The 14,614-nt window shown below is 44.4% G+C and overlaps 2 protein-coding genes across 5 annotated transcripts; one reads left to right on the forward strand and one right to left on the reverse strand.

Moving 5' to 3' along the window:
- The first annotated feature begins 80 nt into the window (after nucleotides 1-80).
- Nucleotides 81-8,388, forward strand: kpnb3 (karyopherin (importin) beta 3). Its single transcript, XM_028400765.1, has 24 exons — nucleotides 81-245; nucleotides 2,044-2,124; nucleotides 2,494-2,686; nucleotides 2,761-2,863; nucleotides 2,949-3,045; nucleotides 3,152-3,256; nucleotides 3,337-3,459; nucleotides 3,540-3,660; nucleotides 3,755-3,842; nucleotides 3,940-4,046; nucleotides 4,126-4,250; nucleotides 4,383-4,646; nucleotides 4,719-4,937; nucleotides 5,022-5,105; nucleotides 5,180-5,312; nucleotides 5,388-5,509; nucleotides 5,590-5,686; nucleotides 5,770-6,054; nucleotides 6,147-6,202; nucleotides 6,284-6,406; nucleotides 6,492-6,711; nucleotides 6,790-7,018; nucleotides 7,104-7,245; nucleotides 7,328-8,388. Exons 1-24 carry the CDS (start codon nucleotides 168-170, stop codon nucleotides 7,412-7,414), a joined length of 3,282 nt encoding a protein of 1,093 aa, XP_028256566.1. The 5' UTR covers nucleotides 81-167; the 3' UTR covers nucleotides 7,415-8,388.
- Nucleotides 8,389-9,373: 985 nt separating this feature from the next.
- atg13 (ATG13 autophagy related 13 homolog (S. cerevisiae)) lies at nucleotides 9,374-14,465 on the reverse strand. Of its 4 annotated transcripts, none has more exons than XM_028400771.1 (18): nucleotides 14,391-14,465; nucleotides 13,724-13,804; nucleotides 13,524-13,604; nucleotides 13,312-13,431; nucleotides 13,169-13,215; nucleotides 12,703-12,843; nucleotides 12,548-12,588; nucleotides 12,212-12,308; nucleotides 12,029-12,133; nucleotides 11,828-11,921; nucleotides 11,548-11,646; nucleotides 11,208-11,291; nucleotides 10,993-11,102; nucleotides 10,782-10,908; nucleotides 10,627-10,704; nucleotides 10,409-10,516; nucleotides 10,203-10,331; nucleotides 9,374-10,115 (listed from the first exon to the last, which is right to left on the reverse strand). In XM_028400771.1, exons 2-18 carry the CDS (start codon nucleotides 13,790-13,792, stop codon nucleotides 10,038-10,040), a joined length of 1,608 nt encoding a protein of 535 aa, XP_028256572.1. In that variant the 5' UTR covers nucleotides 13,793-13,804; nucleotides 14,391-14,465; the 3' UTR covers nucleotides 9,374-10,037. The 4 variants fall into 4 exon arrangements, with proteins under 4 accessions (XP_028256572.1, XP_028256571.1, XP_028256568.1 ...); XM_028400770.1 differs by having other exon boundaries at nucleotides 14,307-14,460; XM_028400767.1 differs by lacking the exon at nucleotides 14,391-14,465 and adding an exon at nucleotides 13,945-14,260.
- Between the last annotated feature and the right edge of the window lie 149 nt (nucleotides 14,466-14,614).

Raw genomic sequence — 14,614 nt, forward strand, 5'->3', positions numbered from 1 at the left:
TCAGCCAATAAGCGTGTGTCCGCTGCAGGTTTCTGCTCCAATGAGATGTGAGCTGTGTTGATAAAATGTGCCAATAGGACGTCAGCAGCATTGTGTGACCTAAGCAGTGTCTGCCGGGTTCATTTCGCCGCTTCTTCACCCGGCTGGTCTTTTTGGATCTCACTGCAATGGCGGAACAGCAGCAGTTCTACCTCCTGTTGGGCAACTTGATGAGCCCTGACAACAACGTCAGGAAACAAGCGGAGGTAAGAGGATGGATCGGGGCTGTTTTCATGGCTGACAAGTTATGGGATTGTCGAAACCCGCGCCAGGTTAGCAGAAGCTAACCGCCTAGCTGCCCAGCCTGGCCGCGCGCAGTAAGCACTCACGTCAGGCTAGGTAGCCCACGTGCAATGTGAATCCGAGAACTAGTCAGCTAGCGCTAACTACCTCCACCATATTGCGTAGTTACGGGGACATAAGGCAGTTATTACACATACGATCCCTGTCGTGACATGGTGTGGTTATGCCTGCGTGTGGGTCTGTGTGAAGGCCAGGCGGGTTGATTTTTAAAGTGAAATGATCCGTTTGTCGGGTACCAATCTGAAAATCTCCAGCTGACGGTGAAGCTAGTCCTTAGCATGAAGCTAAGTAGCCACTATAGAACATTGCTAGTTTGTTAGCTAGCAAGCTAGCGCTGGTCACAGTGGCTTACCAAAAGATTAAACACATGAATTGAATGTTGACATACATACTACTTTATTACTGCGATGATGGAGCTTAATGCTGTCGGGATAGATGGCGTTATCGAGCCAGTTCATTCAAAGGGCGAGCTTACGAGATGGCCTTCAGTGTTCTGAACTGAAAGTCAGTCTTAACATAGCAGTTGTAAACGCGCTGCTGCATTCTGTAGTTCGGTTTAATGTTACTCCCAAAACTAATTATCTCAGTTTCAGGCACGTCAGTACACATGCTCCTCTCGGGTCATCCCCTCACTGGATTAGCTTCTCTGAGGATTTGTTTGGGCTGCATCTAGCTGGCCTATTCACTTTTCCCACCATGATTACCCCTCTTGCCGCCGCAAAGCCTTGTTTCCACAGCTCGACTTTTGGATGAGGTGGTTAAATCTTATCACACTCTCCCCCCGCCGCTGGCAGTCAGCGTTTTTCTTTTATAAAACAGACTGTCTGCCGGGATGCTAAGCTCATTGGAATTCATCCTTTATAAAGAGTCTGCCTCTCTCTGTCTTACACACATAATGGAAATTGATCCATCTATAAAGGGCTTAAAGCCAGCTGCAGCTTCTCAACATTAATAGGTGGCTTCAGAGTTTTAATTGAAGATATGGTGAGAGGAAGACCTGATGTGCAGGGACACAGCCTGGAAGTTGTATAGTGAACGTTTCAAAGCATTTAGCTTTGAAAACGTATTGTAATGTCTTGATAAACAAATAGATGTGTGGAAATCAGGTTACAACATGAGTTGCCTATTGAAGTAGTGGGATATTCAAATTCTACTTAATAGTAGTAGTAGTAATCTGATTTCTGCCCACACCACTGTTGCCACAGCAATGCTCCCGCCCATCGTGTGTTTGTTATGCGAATGCATCCACTTGACGACGCCCAGAAATCCATTGAGGATGCTTTATTTTTAAGTAAATGCATCAATTGTTTTTTAACCCTGTAAAAAAACATCCTGCTCACACATGATTGTTTAATATTTTAATCAGAACACACCCTAACAACTATTGCTCCCTATAGAACCTCATGTGAGTTTGCATTTCTTATTTGACTAAACACTGGGAACTAAACAAATCAGCGGCACGCAGTGTGTGTTAAATCCCCATAGACGAGTGGATCGCAAAACATGATTAATAAAATTGCTTTGTTTACTTTTGTTTGACCATGACATCTGTTCTAGTGTGGAATTCCTGCCATGTTTAAAATGCCATTTCCCTACAGCTGCAATACACTCAAAGTGACACTTGTCACAGTCTGGCACAGGTTAATTCTGGCCGAACTTGAGTGCCTTATCTTCACCACTGTGTGTTCATTTTCTCTGCAGGAGACCTACGACACCATCCCGGGCCAGAACAAGATTACATTCTTGCTGCAGGCAGTCAGAGATGCATCTGCTGCAGAGGAGGTTTGTACATTAATCGTTGATATATCTGTAGCTTGACCGGGTCATTCTTATACTATCCTTGACATATCAGGTCATCTGATGACGATGACTTGAGTCGGATATGAGTCAGTTGTGTGGCATCTGGGCGGTTATGTTTACTCTGAGTTCACCAGCTGCTTGGTCCCTATGCTTCCTTCTCTTTACCTCAAGGCTGGTATTTTTAGAGTCCTGAAATGGGAGCAGGTAGAGGTGCTTGGCCCAGACAGAGTGACTCTGCCTTTTAGAGATGCTGCAGGTTTTGTTGGAACAGCAGCATCATAGTGTCACATGATGCTCTTTAACTGTCAGAACTGACATTGTTGAAAGCATGATGTCATGATGCCCTCTCAGGTCAAACAGATGGCGGCTGTGCTGCTGCGGCGACTGCTGTCCTCTTCTTTTGAGGAGATTTATCCGGGCCTGACCATGGAGATGCAGACAGCCATCAAGACAGAACTGCTGGCCAGCATCCAGCAGGAGACCTCACCAAACATCCGCAAGAAGGTCTGCGACATTGCAGCAGAGCTTTCCCGCAACCTAATTGGTAACTGATTATCAGATTAGATTATTTGCTCTTCTCTTCAGTCATACAGATAAATAATTCTTCCTTTATTATAGATGACAGTGGGAATAACCAGTGGCCAGAGTTGCTCAAGTTCCTGTTTGACTCTGTGAACTCTGACAATGTCAGTCTGCGAGAGGCTGCTCTGCACATATTTTGGTAAGTTTCAATTACATCAAGTCAAATCACAGCTTCATGCCGATGCACCACTGGCTCACTGGTGTGCGTCTTTCCTTCATTTTAGGAACTTTCCAGGAATCTTTGGCAACCAGCAGCAGCATTACATGGAGGTTATAAAACGCATGCTTGTTCAGTGCATGCAGGACCAAGCAAACCCACAGGTAACATTTTTGGATGGGGTTAGAACATCAAAAAGGTGTGCAACACTGGCATGTGATCACAGTGGAGTCCTTTCCTGTCCATAAGTGTTTTCATTTTTCCTCACAGATTCGTACCCTGGCAGCTCGGGCTACCGCATCCTTCGTCCTGTCCAACGAAGGCAACACAGCCCTGCTGAAACATTTTGCTGACCTGCTGCCAGGCATCCTGCAGGTAACACACCAGCACTGTGAAGTCTTTGAGGAGAACATAGTACATTCATTTGCGGCGTTAACTCATCTGTTGTTGGTCAGGCGGGGAATGAGTCGTGCTACCAGGGAGATGACTCTGTCCTCAAGTCTTTGGTGGAAATTGCAGACACGGCACCTAAATACCTGAGACCCAACCTGGAGGCCACACTACAGCTCTGTCTGAAGGTAAAATAGCCACTGCTGCTGTTAAGCACTTCATCATCCGTTTGGAACTGTTTGGCCAACACAATTTCCTGTCCTCCCAGTTGTGTGCCGACACCAACCTGACAAACATGCAGAGGCAGCTAGCACTGGAAGTCATCATCACCCTGTCGGAGACGGCAGCAGCCATGCTGAGGAAGCACACGGCTATTGTAGCTCAGAGTGGTGAGGATGTGGTTCACCAATTACATGGTTTTTGCCATGGATGGTTAAAATGAGCAGGGGAGTTTATAAGACAATATCCATGTTTGATTCACAGTCCCTCAGATGTTAGCTATGATGGTGGACCTTGAGGACGATGATGAGTGGGCAATGGCTGATGAGCTGGAGGATGATGACTTCGACAGGTAAGGCTTTTTTGCATCACAAGCACCCCGCAAAATATTACCCATAAAATATTGGCCACAATTTTTCACTGAGTTATGTGTTCTTGTGACTGACCAGTAATGCTGTGGCTGGGGAGAGCGCTCTGGACAGAATCGCCTGTGGTCTAGGAGGAAAGATCATTCTGCCCATGATCAAACAGCACATCATGCAAATGCTGCAGAACCGTAAGTATTGAATTAATCAATTACGCCCTAAGACATGAAGCCCTCAAATTAAAACTGTATTAATCCTGTGTTTTATTAGCTGACTGGAAGTACCGGCATGCTGGGTTGATGGCTCTGTCTGCTATTGGTGAGGGCTGCCACCAGCAGATGGAGGCCATTCTTCAGGAGATCGTCAGCTTTGTCCTGCTGTTCTGCTCTGACCCTGTAAGAGTTTCTTCAAGGCATATTTTTCTTTCTTCCCCCCAAATATTTGGTTGCTGACATTACAGACTTGTGTGCACAGTAGGTGCTCTCTTGTATGGTGGTTTTAAATTTGGCCTCCTTGTCCCTCCCTAGCACCCAAGGGTGCGTTATGCAGCCTGCAATGCTATTGGACAGATGGCCACAGACTTTGCCCCAACCTTTCAAAAGAAATTCCACGATAAGGTGATCTCAGCCCTGCTTCAGACCATGGAAGACCAGAGTAACCCTCGGGTGCAGGCACACGCTGCTGCTGCCCTCATCAACTTCACGGAGGACTGTCCCAAATCACTGCTCATCCCTTATCTGGACAGCTTGGTGCAGCACCTTCATGTCATCATGGTTGCCAAGCTGCAAGAGGTACAAATAAATGTCTGCACACACATGGAGCTCTAGTGACTGCCTTACTTCACTGCATTTTAATTTATCCAGCTGATCCAGAAGGGCACGAAACTGGTCCTGGAGCAGGTGGTGACATCCATTGCCTCTGTTGCTGACACTGCAGAGGAGAAGTTTGTGCCATATTATGACCTCTTCATGCCCTCACTCAAACACATTGTGGAGAACGCTGTGCAGAAGGAGCTGCGGCTGCTGCGTGGCAAGACCATCGAGTGCATCAGTCTCATTGGCCTGGCTGTGGGCAAGGACAAGGTGAACACATTGATTTTAATTCGTTAAAAGCTTTTCAACCATGTCTTCAGGCTTTTAACAACCATTTCTTATCTCTTGTACTAGTTCATGCCAGATGCATCTGCGGTCATGCAGCTGCTCCTCAAGACCCAGACAGACTTCAATGACCTGGAGGATGATGATCCACAGGTAGTCCTCTTAACATGACTCGGTACCATCCAGTTTGTGACTGCACAGTCACCCTGTCATGATGTTCGTTTTAGATCTCCTACATGATTTCAGCCTGGGCTAGGATGTGTAAGATCCTGGGGAAGGAGTTTCAGCAGTACCTGCCTGTGGTGATGGGCCCACTGATGAAGACAGCCTCCATCAAGCCGGAGGTGGCTCTCCTTGACAGTAAGTTGTTTTTAAAACTGTATTGTGGACAGCATGAAACCTACAAATGAATAAATAAAAATGTCTCCCCTACAGCCCAGGATATGGAGAACATATCAGAGGATGAGGGTTGGGAGTTTGTTAACCTGGGAGACCAGCAGAGTTTTGGCATCAAGACAGCTGGGCTAGAGGAGAAGGCCACTGCTTGCCAGATGCTGGTGAGAAGAGCTCTGAGACTTGTCCCCGAATTGGATCTTTCTCAGACTTGTTATTAATATATGCTGTTTTGTTTTGCTAGGTGTGTTATGCCAAAGAGTTGAAGGAGGGGTTTGTGGAATACACAGAGCAGGTGGTGAAGCTGATGGTTCCTCTACTGAAGTTCTACTTCCATGATGATATCCTTTTTTTCTGACTAGTGAGACTGAAGTAAGATTTAATATGTGAGAAAATCATTTGGTGTTGTCCTTAACTACCTCACGTGTGCGAGTGGCGGCCGCAGAGTCGATGCCTCTCCTTCTGGAGTGTGCTCGGGTTCGAGGACCAGAGTACCTCACCCAGATGTGGCACTTTATGTGCGACGCCCTCATCAAGGCTATCGGCACTGAGCCAGACTCAGACGTGCTGTCAGAAATTATGCATTCTTTCGCCAAGTGTATTGAGCTGATGGGAGATGGCTGCCTGAACAATGAGCATTTTGAGGAGCTGGGTGGAATCCTCAAAGGGAAGCTGGAGGAGCATTTTAAGAACCAGCAGCTCAGACAAGGTGAGGCGTCACCACAGAATACATATGTTTTTTTTTTTTCAGTCACATGTCAAATCCTCAGACTGAGTATTGAGTGTTGTTGTGCTTCACAGCTAAAAGAGAGGACGAAGACTATGATGAGCAGGTGGAAGAAACCTTACAAGACGAGGTAAATGTTTTTTCCAGACTTTTCCGAGGAAATGTGTAGATACAGTATTGCAGGAACTGACCTCATCTTTGTGTATGTCAGGATGAGAATGACGTCTACATCCTCACCAAAGTCTCGGACATCCTGCACTCAGTGTTCAGCAGTTACAAAGAGAAGGTGCTGCCATGGTTTGAACAGCTGCTGCCACTCATCGTCCAGCTAATAGTAAGTGCTTCCTGTTTTCAGATGAGTGAATGAAGCTAATGGTCTCACACAGCAGGTGTCTCTAAACCATTATGCTCGTCTTTAGTGTCCTGAGAGGCCATGGGCTGACAGACAGTGGGGTCTATGCATCTTTGACGACGTGGTGGAGCACTGCAGCCCCTCCTCCTTCAAGTACGCAGACTATTTCCTGCCACAGATGTTGCCGTCACTGTGTGACCCGAGCCCTGAGGTCCGGCAGGCCGCCGCTTATGGCGTTGGCGTGATGGCCCAGTATGGAGGCGAAAGCTACTGCACGTTCTTTACAAGTAAGTCACTGATCCCTTCTTTTCTATGTGGCAGCTTTTGTGGGTGGCTAAATTATATCTAAACATTTGGTTGTTCAGAGGCCCTCCCCTTGCTGGTTGGAGTCATCCAGGCACCTGAGTCGCGCTCAAAGGAGAATGTCAACGCTACAGAGAACTGCATCTCTGCTGTTGGAAAGGTCACGAGGTTCCGGCCGGAGTGCGTCAATGTGAATGAGATTCTTCCTCACTGGCTCAGCTGGCTGCCCCTCAACGAGGACAAAGAGGAGGCTGTCCACACATTCGATTTCCTGTGTGACCTAATCGAGAGGTAGGATGCCTAAAATAAGATTTTTCTCCTAGCTCCAGAGATGGAAGTGTCTTTGGAATACTTAAACTCCTGCTTCTCTCTGCAGCAACAACCCCATCGTCCTCGGCCCAGACAACTCCAACCTCCCTAAGATTTTCCTTATCATCGCTGATGGGGTCGCAAACGAGTCGGTGAAAAGTGAAGATGCATGCAGCAAACGGCTTGCAAATGTCATCCGTCAAGTACAGGTGAGCCAGCGATGCCACAACTGCTCTCATTTTAAGTACAAGAACACCTTCAAAAGTTGACAGTTATATTTTGTTTCTCCAGGTGTCGGGAGGATTATGGACGCAGTGCGTATCTACGCTGAACGAGACACAACAGAAAGCCATACAGGACCTACTGAATACAGCCTGAACCCGTCACCTCCCTGCTCTTTAAAAAAACAAAAAAAAGCCCATGAAGAAAAGCTGAGCTTGTGGATCTCCTCCATACACTCCCCCTTCCTTCTGCTCTGATTTGTAGTGTGTATGGACACCAGCTTTACCCATATCATCCACCCTGCCCTTCTATTATACGATCCCACCTACATTCAGCCGACTGGGGAAGCAGGTTCTATAATTACATATGACAATGGAGAACATTGGCCATCTACCTTAAAGACGTTAACCCTGTATCCAAGGAAGTGGGGGGGAAAAGATGTCCAACAGTTGTCCCAGTCTTCTCTGTCTTCTATAAGGATGTTTTGTTACCAACCGTTTCCTGATGCGTAACTTGTCTCGCTGTGCCCAGAGGAACTCATTACCTAAAATGCCCAACATGAACTCATTGGACAGATAGGCTCAGAGGGGCCACAGTGGGGGGAATGGGGACAGGACATTCTAGAGGACTGAGCAATTTAACATGGTGGAAATGCACACTGGGTGATCACTGCCTGTCTCCTGTGAATCTGTTTTTTTTTTTTTTTTTTTTTTTTTTTGTATCTTTATTTTATTCATTTCTGTGTTACCGGGGGGGCCTGTGTCTGCCACAGCTTTAGAGGGCGTCTTTCAAAAGTTATGGCATGTTTGTTTAATGGCTAACTTTAGAAAATATACATAGTTAGGAAATTTAAACCATCTTTGTCAGGGAGTTGATTTAAGCAGCTTTCCTCCATAGCCTTCCAGAGAGCTGCCGACAGAAAGTGAACGGTTTAGCAGCGTGATGAGGTTCTTGAAAGAAACGCAATAATAGATGGTCACAGCCACAAAGTAAAGACACGTTAAAGGAACAACCATTGTAGAGTAATGGAAAAAGGAGTGCTACCTAAACATGACGGTTTGACCCTTTGCAGTCCTGCAGGAATGTGATGGCATTCCAGAAATAACAATAAAGTTGGAAAATTGATTGAATTGAGGGTTGTCGTTAATTGATTTTTCTTGCTTTTCGTGTCGCAGTGGTATCTGTTAACTGTGACTAATACAAACGTTTCAAGGGAAATCTCAAAATCTAGTTCAGTCATAACTTACAGACATGCACAGGTGTTGGTGTTGAGCCCAGACAGTGTTCGGGGAACTGCTGGGAAGCAGTGCAGTAAACCCAGTCAGACATGGGGAATCTGTCCACAGAAATTAGCCATGCTTTATTAGGACATCTACACCAACAGATACGTTTTAAATTAAAGCTTCACCCAACTGGTGTGTGATGGAACCAATTTCACCTTTTACAGATTCTCAAAATGTACACAAGCAAGTGGAAAGACAGTGATCACCGAGTCGCCAGCAGAAACAAAACCTAATTACTTCTACCGTAAAACTGGCACTTCAAATTTCAACTTCTAGGTTCAATCAGTGAAAGCAGGCGTGACATTAGTTGTAGCCAGGTGTTTCCAATTAAATGGAAGCTGAGCACACAATCAATGCTGTGGCATGGTATGTTTTCTACACATTTAAAGACTGCAGCTGATTCACTTTGGGACTTTTCTTCCCCAGGCCAGCTAGGGAAAATAAATGAGAAGCTGTTTACTGCTGCTAAGCAGGACTGCTCTCCTGATTTACAGTTCAATTAGGTCTGAGAAGGAACTCACCCACATGCTTGCTTGAGTTTCTTTCAATTTCTAACAAGCCTGTGGCTGTGAGTTTTTTTTCCTCTAAGTGGGCACTGCCCACTGGTGGTCACAGGTAAAACCTGAATCTCCTGACATCCTAAAAATGAGAACATAAAAAGTGTCTGCAAGAAACTAGACTCACCTTCATTTCCTCAGCACTTACAACACCTGCTGTAAGGCCAAGACCACTTTTTAAGATTTCAGTTTTGTAGGGAAAAAAAACTGTACTTACATCTAGCTCTGATATGATCACAACGGCTTTGTATACATTACAAATCACATACCCATAGTTTAGTTTAAATTTTTTTATGTGGATTAATTTGTCTTTTTCATGGTTCATTCATAACTGCAAGCATCTTGTATTGGATTTCAATAGGACTGTTCTCCTTTATGTTGCACTGCTATAAATCTGATATATATCTGATTTAAGACCAGACCCTGAAATAACTCAAGTCTAATTCAAAAAATTAGGAATGATGAATGGATTTGTGTATCTACACAGACTTGGAAAAAAATCTGATTTGAGTCACTTCAGCTTGAGAGTCTGGATCTACACAAAGATCACGATGTGGAGAACACCTTCAAAAGCCTGAAGTGTCCATCAGGGAGGGAGAAGGGTTCAACTAGCTTTACAAAAATACAATGGGCGTGTCTGTCCTTGGATTTGCATGGCTGTCAGGAGAGAAAGATAACCCAGCAATCTTTTGATCACACACTGACGACGAGCAGAGTTGTGCCACACAGCAAATAAAGACTCAGTTTGATTAACACTACCAGACCAGAGGTGGAGGTGTGTGAGGAGATAGTATTTACAGTGACCATCTGTACAAACCGGAGAGGAAAGTGTCAAGGTGATAAACTTCACGAGTCTCCAGTCAGCTTCTCCCTCTCATCCTTTTAATATTTTCTCACAGGTAGTCCATCTCTACTCTTACTTGTCTTCACTCCTCTTATCTACTGAAGCATGTCCACGAAAGCATCAAACTCGTCAATGTTCTTCTCGTAGACACGCAGTTTTTCTGGCAATGAGTCCTGCAGGAAAAAAAAGAACACATTAATACATTCCTGCAGTACTGAAAATTGTCATCAAAAACTGAATTTAAAAAGTTTTTTTTTTACCAGGTCATCTGCCATCGACTGGGAGCTGATATGTAGTGAGAGGCTGGCCAGCTGTGGAGGGTTCTGAAACTCTCTGTAGAAGGTGCCCAGATCCATTGGCAGCAGGTCGTCTTTAGAAAAGGCTGGACGCTACAAAGAGACGCCTAAGTTATCACTTATTTCTAAGTTCTGAGCCTTGAGCAGAAAACCCTGTATTAAGTACGTACAAAGTCAACCATGACAAAGTCGTCCTGTTGTCCAGATCCCTCTGAGCCCTGAGAGTGGAGGCTGGCCTGCAGGGGTGACGGGCAGGGAGGAGAATCTGGAGGCTGCACCTAAACACACACACACAGGAAAAATATTCACTGTATATCAGCCTAAAGCACCATTATGAGTAAACTTCTTCTTTATCAAGTTTTCTAGCGTGTAATGTGATTTTTGTTACCATGCGGTCACTCTCTTCTGATTCCAGGCATCGAGGAGCAAACGCAGCAAATGGCAGGTCCAAACTGGCTGCTGTTACCTACACAAACACCGTGTACCTCTGTGAATGTATTTTACTGGGGAATATAACTGAAAAAACATTAGATTATTAGTTACCTGTGAGCTGGGCTTGTTAACAAATGCTCCAACCTTTCGTGTGAAAGCGCTGAGAGCCTCCACTGGGTCAGAAGGAGAAACACTTCTCCTCCCTTCTACGCTGTGTGACAGACCGTCATCATCGCCACTGTGAGGAGAGGGAGAAGGGAAGGCTGTCAAACAGAGCACCAGGAATGAACTAGTTAAAGTAATGAAAATAGAATTACCGTACCTGCTACTGGGTGTGTTGGGGGCGTGCTCTACTGTCAGATGGGCATCAGCTCCGTGAGGAGGCTGAGCAGGAACCAACACAACCCCGCCTTCCCTCCCAGCATGCAACACCTGAAGAGAAAGAGCAAAGAAAGAGGGGGGTTAGAATGGAGCTGAAACCCCAATGACTATTTTTCAATATTAAAAAGCATCTGTAAATTGTTGTAACCAACAAACCTGGTTTGGATTGGAAGCAGGTTGGCAGAGCTCAGGTGCTCCAGCTAAGCCTGGAGGCTGGTAGGATAACCTGGAAGTATACAGCTAAAGATGGAGAGGCACAGGGAAAACATGGTGGATCTCAGGTTTCCTGTATGACATTTGCGGCAGTTGTGTCAAACATTAACAATGTTTACTACTGTGACGCATGGGGATGAGCAAGATGAGAGTTAGTGAACAGCAGCTACAACACATCAAGCGGAAAGTGCAAGAAGTTGATGGAAAAATAGATGAACATACACTCAAAAGCAAATACTAAGTCTGAGGGAGCTGTTACTCTCATAATCCAGAATAGACTCACAGTGTGAGTGACAAGTCCAGGAACCATTGGGAGCTGCAGACTGTCCAGAGGGAGGGGCTTAGACAGTTTAGAGGGAGACGGACTCAGTGTACACACACACTGACAGAACGCAAACACACACACATACGCATACACATACACATACAATAAACAGACGACAGGAAAGAAAACAGACAAGGAGAGAAAAGAGAAAGTGAAATGAAAAACAGGTGTGAAAATGGACAGAAGTTATAGGATAAAGAAAGCGACAGTAAAGGAGAGCAGGGAAGCGTCCTCTTACCTGAGAAGGAGGGGAGGTGGAGAAGGAGGTGGTGCAGACCTCCTGTGAGTCCTGAACTCCACCAAATGCTCCTCCATCCTCCTCTTCTGTAGCTCTGCACACACAGAGACATCATAATGAATGTGATTTTTGCTTTATGTACAGTCTGGAGGCTGTTTAAATGTAATAATGCTGTTTATTTTAAGAGCTTTCCAAACGTACCTGTAGTTGCAGGGTTGCCCCATGTTTGCTGGACGGTGGCTGTAGGGGGGATCCACAAAGTGATCCACAACGATCCCCATGATAGGCACTGACCTTTCAAACTGCCTGTAAAGGGCAACAGTTGTTAGTATTTTTAATGCTAATAACCACCACAAAACTTCAAGATATTTGTTTCTTGGTTACCTGTTAGACATGAATGCCAGGTTGGTGCGGTAAGCACATGAAAGTGTGACTGTACCAACAGGCGTGCCAACGACACCAACGCGCACAGTTTGGAAACCTTAAAATAAACATGTCTGGTAAGTGGACCAAAATATCAGCAAGTGTAATTATTGTCTTTATTTAAGCCCTGCTTTTGTGTCTCCTTATAATAGTGCAAGATAAAACTAGTGCATACTGCCATGTGTAAACTGGTTTTGAAAGCATGCAGAGGCACGTGTTGTTCAGGCACACTACAGCCTCTTGCTGTGAGTTCTGGATCACCAGTGATTTATGATGTGTCAGTGAAAGAGCAGTTACCTTCTCCTAGTCCACTCAGTTGGACTTCACCAAAGTAGATCCTTAGCGGAAAGAAAACATCAGTTTAGATAACTGGATTGATAGATCACTGTAAAAATAACGATAAAATAATTAGACAGAAGAGAGATTGTATATATTTTATCCATACAAGTCACCTGTATAATATAACATAGTCGTGTCCCTGCATTCTGGACAGTTTATAGGCAGGTGTTACTCTGGTGATGGCGAGCAGAGACTTCAGAAGGACAGAAAGACGATTATAGACTGTGTATGACACCTTGATGTCCTTATCACACCTGCAGCAGAGGCAGAAAATGCAATGTTCATTACAACACAGCAGCTTGTTATTTTAAACATAGGGCTGACCTTATATTCCAAATATCTGCTGACGCATTTTTGGGCTTGTGCAATGTTTAGCATGAGCGTCAGGCAGCCAAGTGCCAGAAAGTGCATCACATGATGAAGTAAAAACTGATGCAACTTATTCCATTGCAACAGATAAAGGATTTTCAGCCTAACCCTGTATATTCCTTATTTTAAAGACACACAGCCCATTAGAATTACAACACAGTCTGCACTAGCAAAATTTAAAACAGACGCAAAAAACAAAAATCCACTCACTTTTCATTCATCTCCAGGCACCATGTCTCTAACTCCATTGAGTCACCCTGAGTGAGGAAGAAGGTGGCATTCTTTTAATTTAATCCAAGCTTAAAAAATGTGGTATTATTTAAAAATAGGTGGTATGGGGATCGTTATTTTACCTCTGATGTCTTTAGGGAGATCTCAACACACATGGAGCGCCCGATGCCTGGAAGCTGACCAGCCAGTGCCTTCTTGGCTTCATGAGTAACCTCAGGGATGTCTTTGATAGCCAAATTAAACTAGAAAGAATTTTGACAACCAGTTTTTCACCCACCGTTAACTTGATTCAAAACAAATATTACTAAAGAAACAAAAGTACGAGTTATTTTACCCAGTCAGAACCGGTAGGTGATGACGATGAACGAGTACAGATCTTCTCACCAAGGCGGGCTTGGACTATCACCTGGACAGTCTACAAATACACATAAATGCAATAAGAAACCCACCCTGGGTAATACCATCCCAAGCGTCTCTTCAGAAACACATATTTCATTAGCTATAAAGACATATGGCATGATAACAATTTCTTACTTTCAAGGCAAAAAACTTAATGAACTTGTCCAAGTCTTTTTTATCCTGGGGATTCAGGTCACTGTCCATGTTGTAACTACCCTGCAAACACACCAGAAAACACAGTAAACAATAAACATCCCTTCAACAAAAACACCTTGAATCTACCAAAACAAAGCAAAAATCAAACCAAAATAAAGAATATTCAGTGAATTCTTGCTATCAAATTATATATTTCTTACTAGACACAAATTGTTCATCATATTTGTTTTTAACCTCCATTTAGCAAAGTGGTTTTTAGGCAATCTAGCAAGAGGCCCTCCACGTTGACATGGAATTGTCCATGTATATTTGGAGGTCATTTTAAACAACAAAACGCTGACAGCCTCATCATAAATAACAACACACCGACTGAATTATGAGGACGATATAATGACGTATTTCCTGAAATCGTTACTAAATGGTTGTGCTTTGCAACGACGCAGCAGAGGCATTGAACAGTGACTGGCCAACCAACTAGCATTAGCCTACAGCTAACGTTAGCTGACTAGCTAAGTAACGCGCAGTTTGACCTCCTCACAAAACATGAAAACTTAAAACTTACATTAGCTATTTCCTTATCAGAGAAGCGTCAATAAATTACACATTAACTTAGTAAAAGTGCAAACGAACGCTGTATTCCACGGACATTTATACGCCCCTTTAGCTGTACACAACGTCAACAGCGACTTTTCTGTTTATCTTCTCCATGTCGACGTGTTTGTATAGCAGCACTTTCACACCCGCACTTTCGTTTAATATTTTATAAATGCGTATTCAAATCAAAATCATGAGACCAGGCACCAGACAAACCAAATTATCGTATTGCGCACAGAAATAGCAGTTTTACATTTAATAACAGTCGTTCTGTTT

This window comes from Parambassis ranga, chromosome 2, assembly GCF_900634625.1.
Source record: "Parambassis ranga chromosome 2, fParRan2.1, whole genome shotgun sequence".
In the NCBI taxonomy this organism is placed as follows: Eukaryota; Metazoa; Chordata; class Actinopteri; family Ambassidae; genus Parambassis; species Parambassis ranga.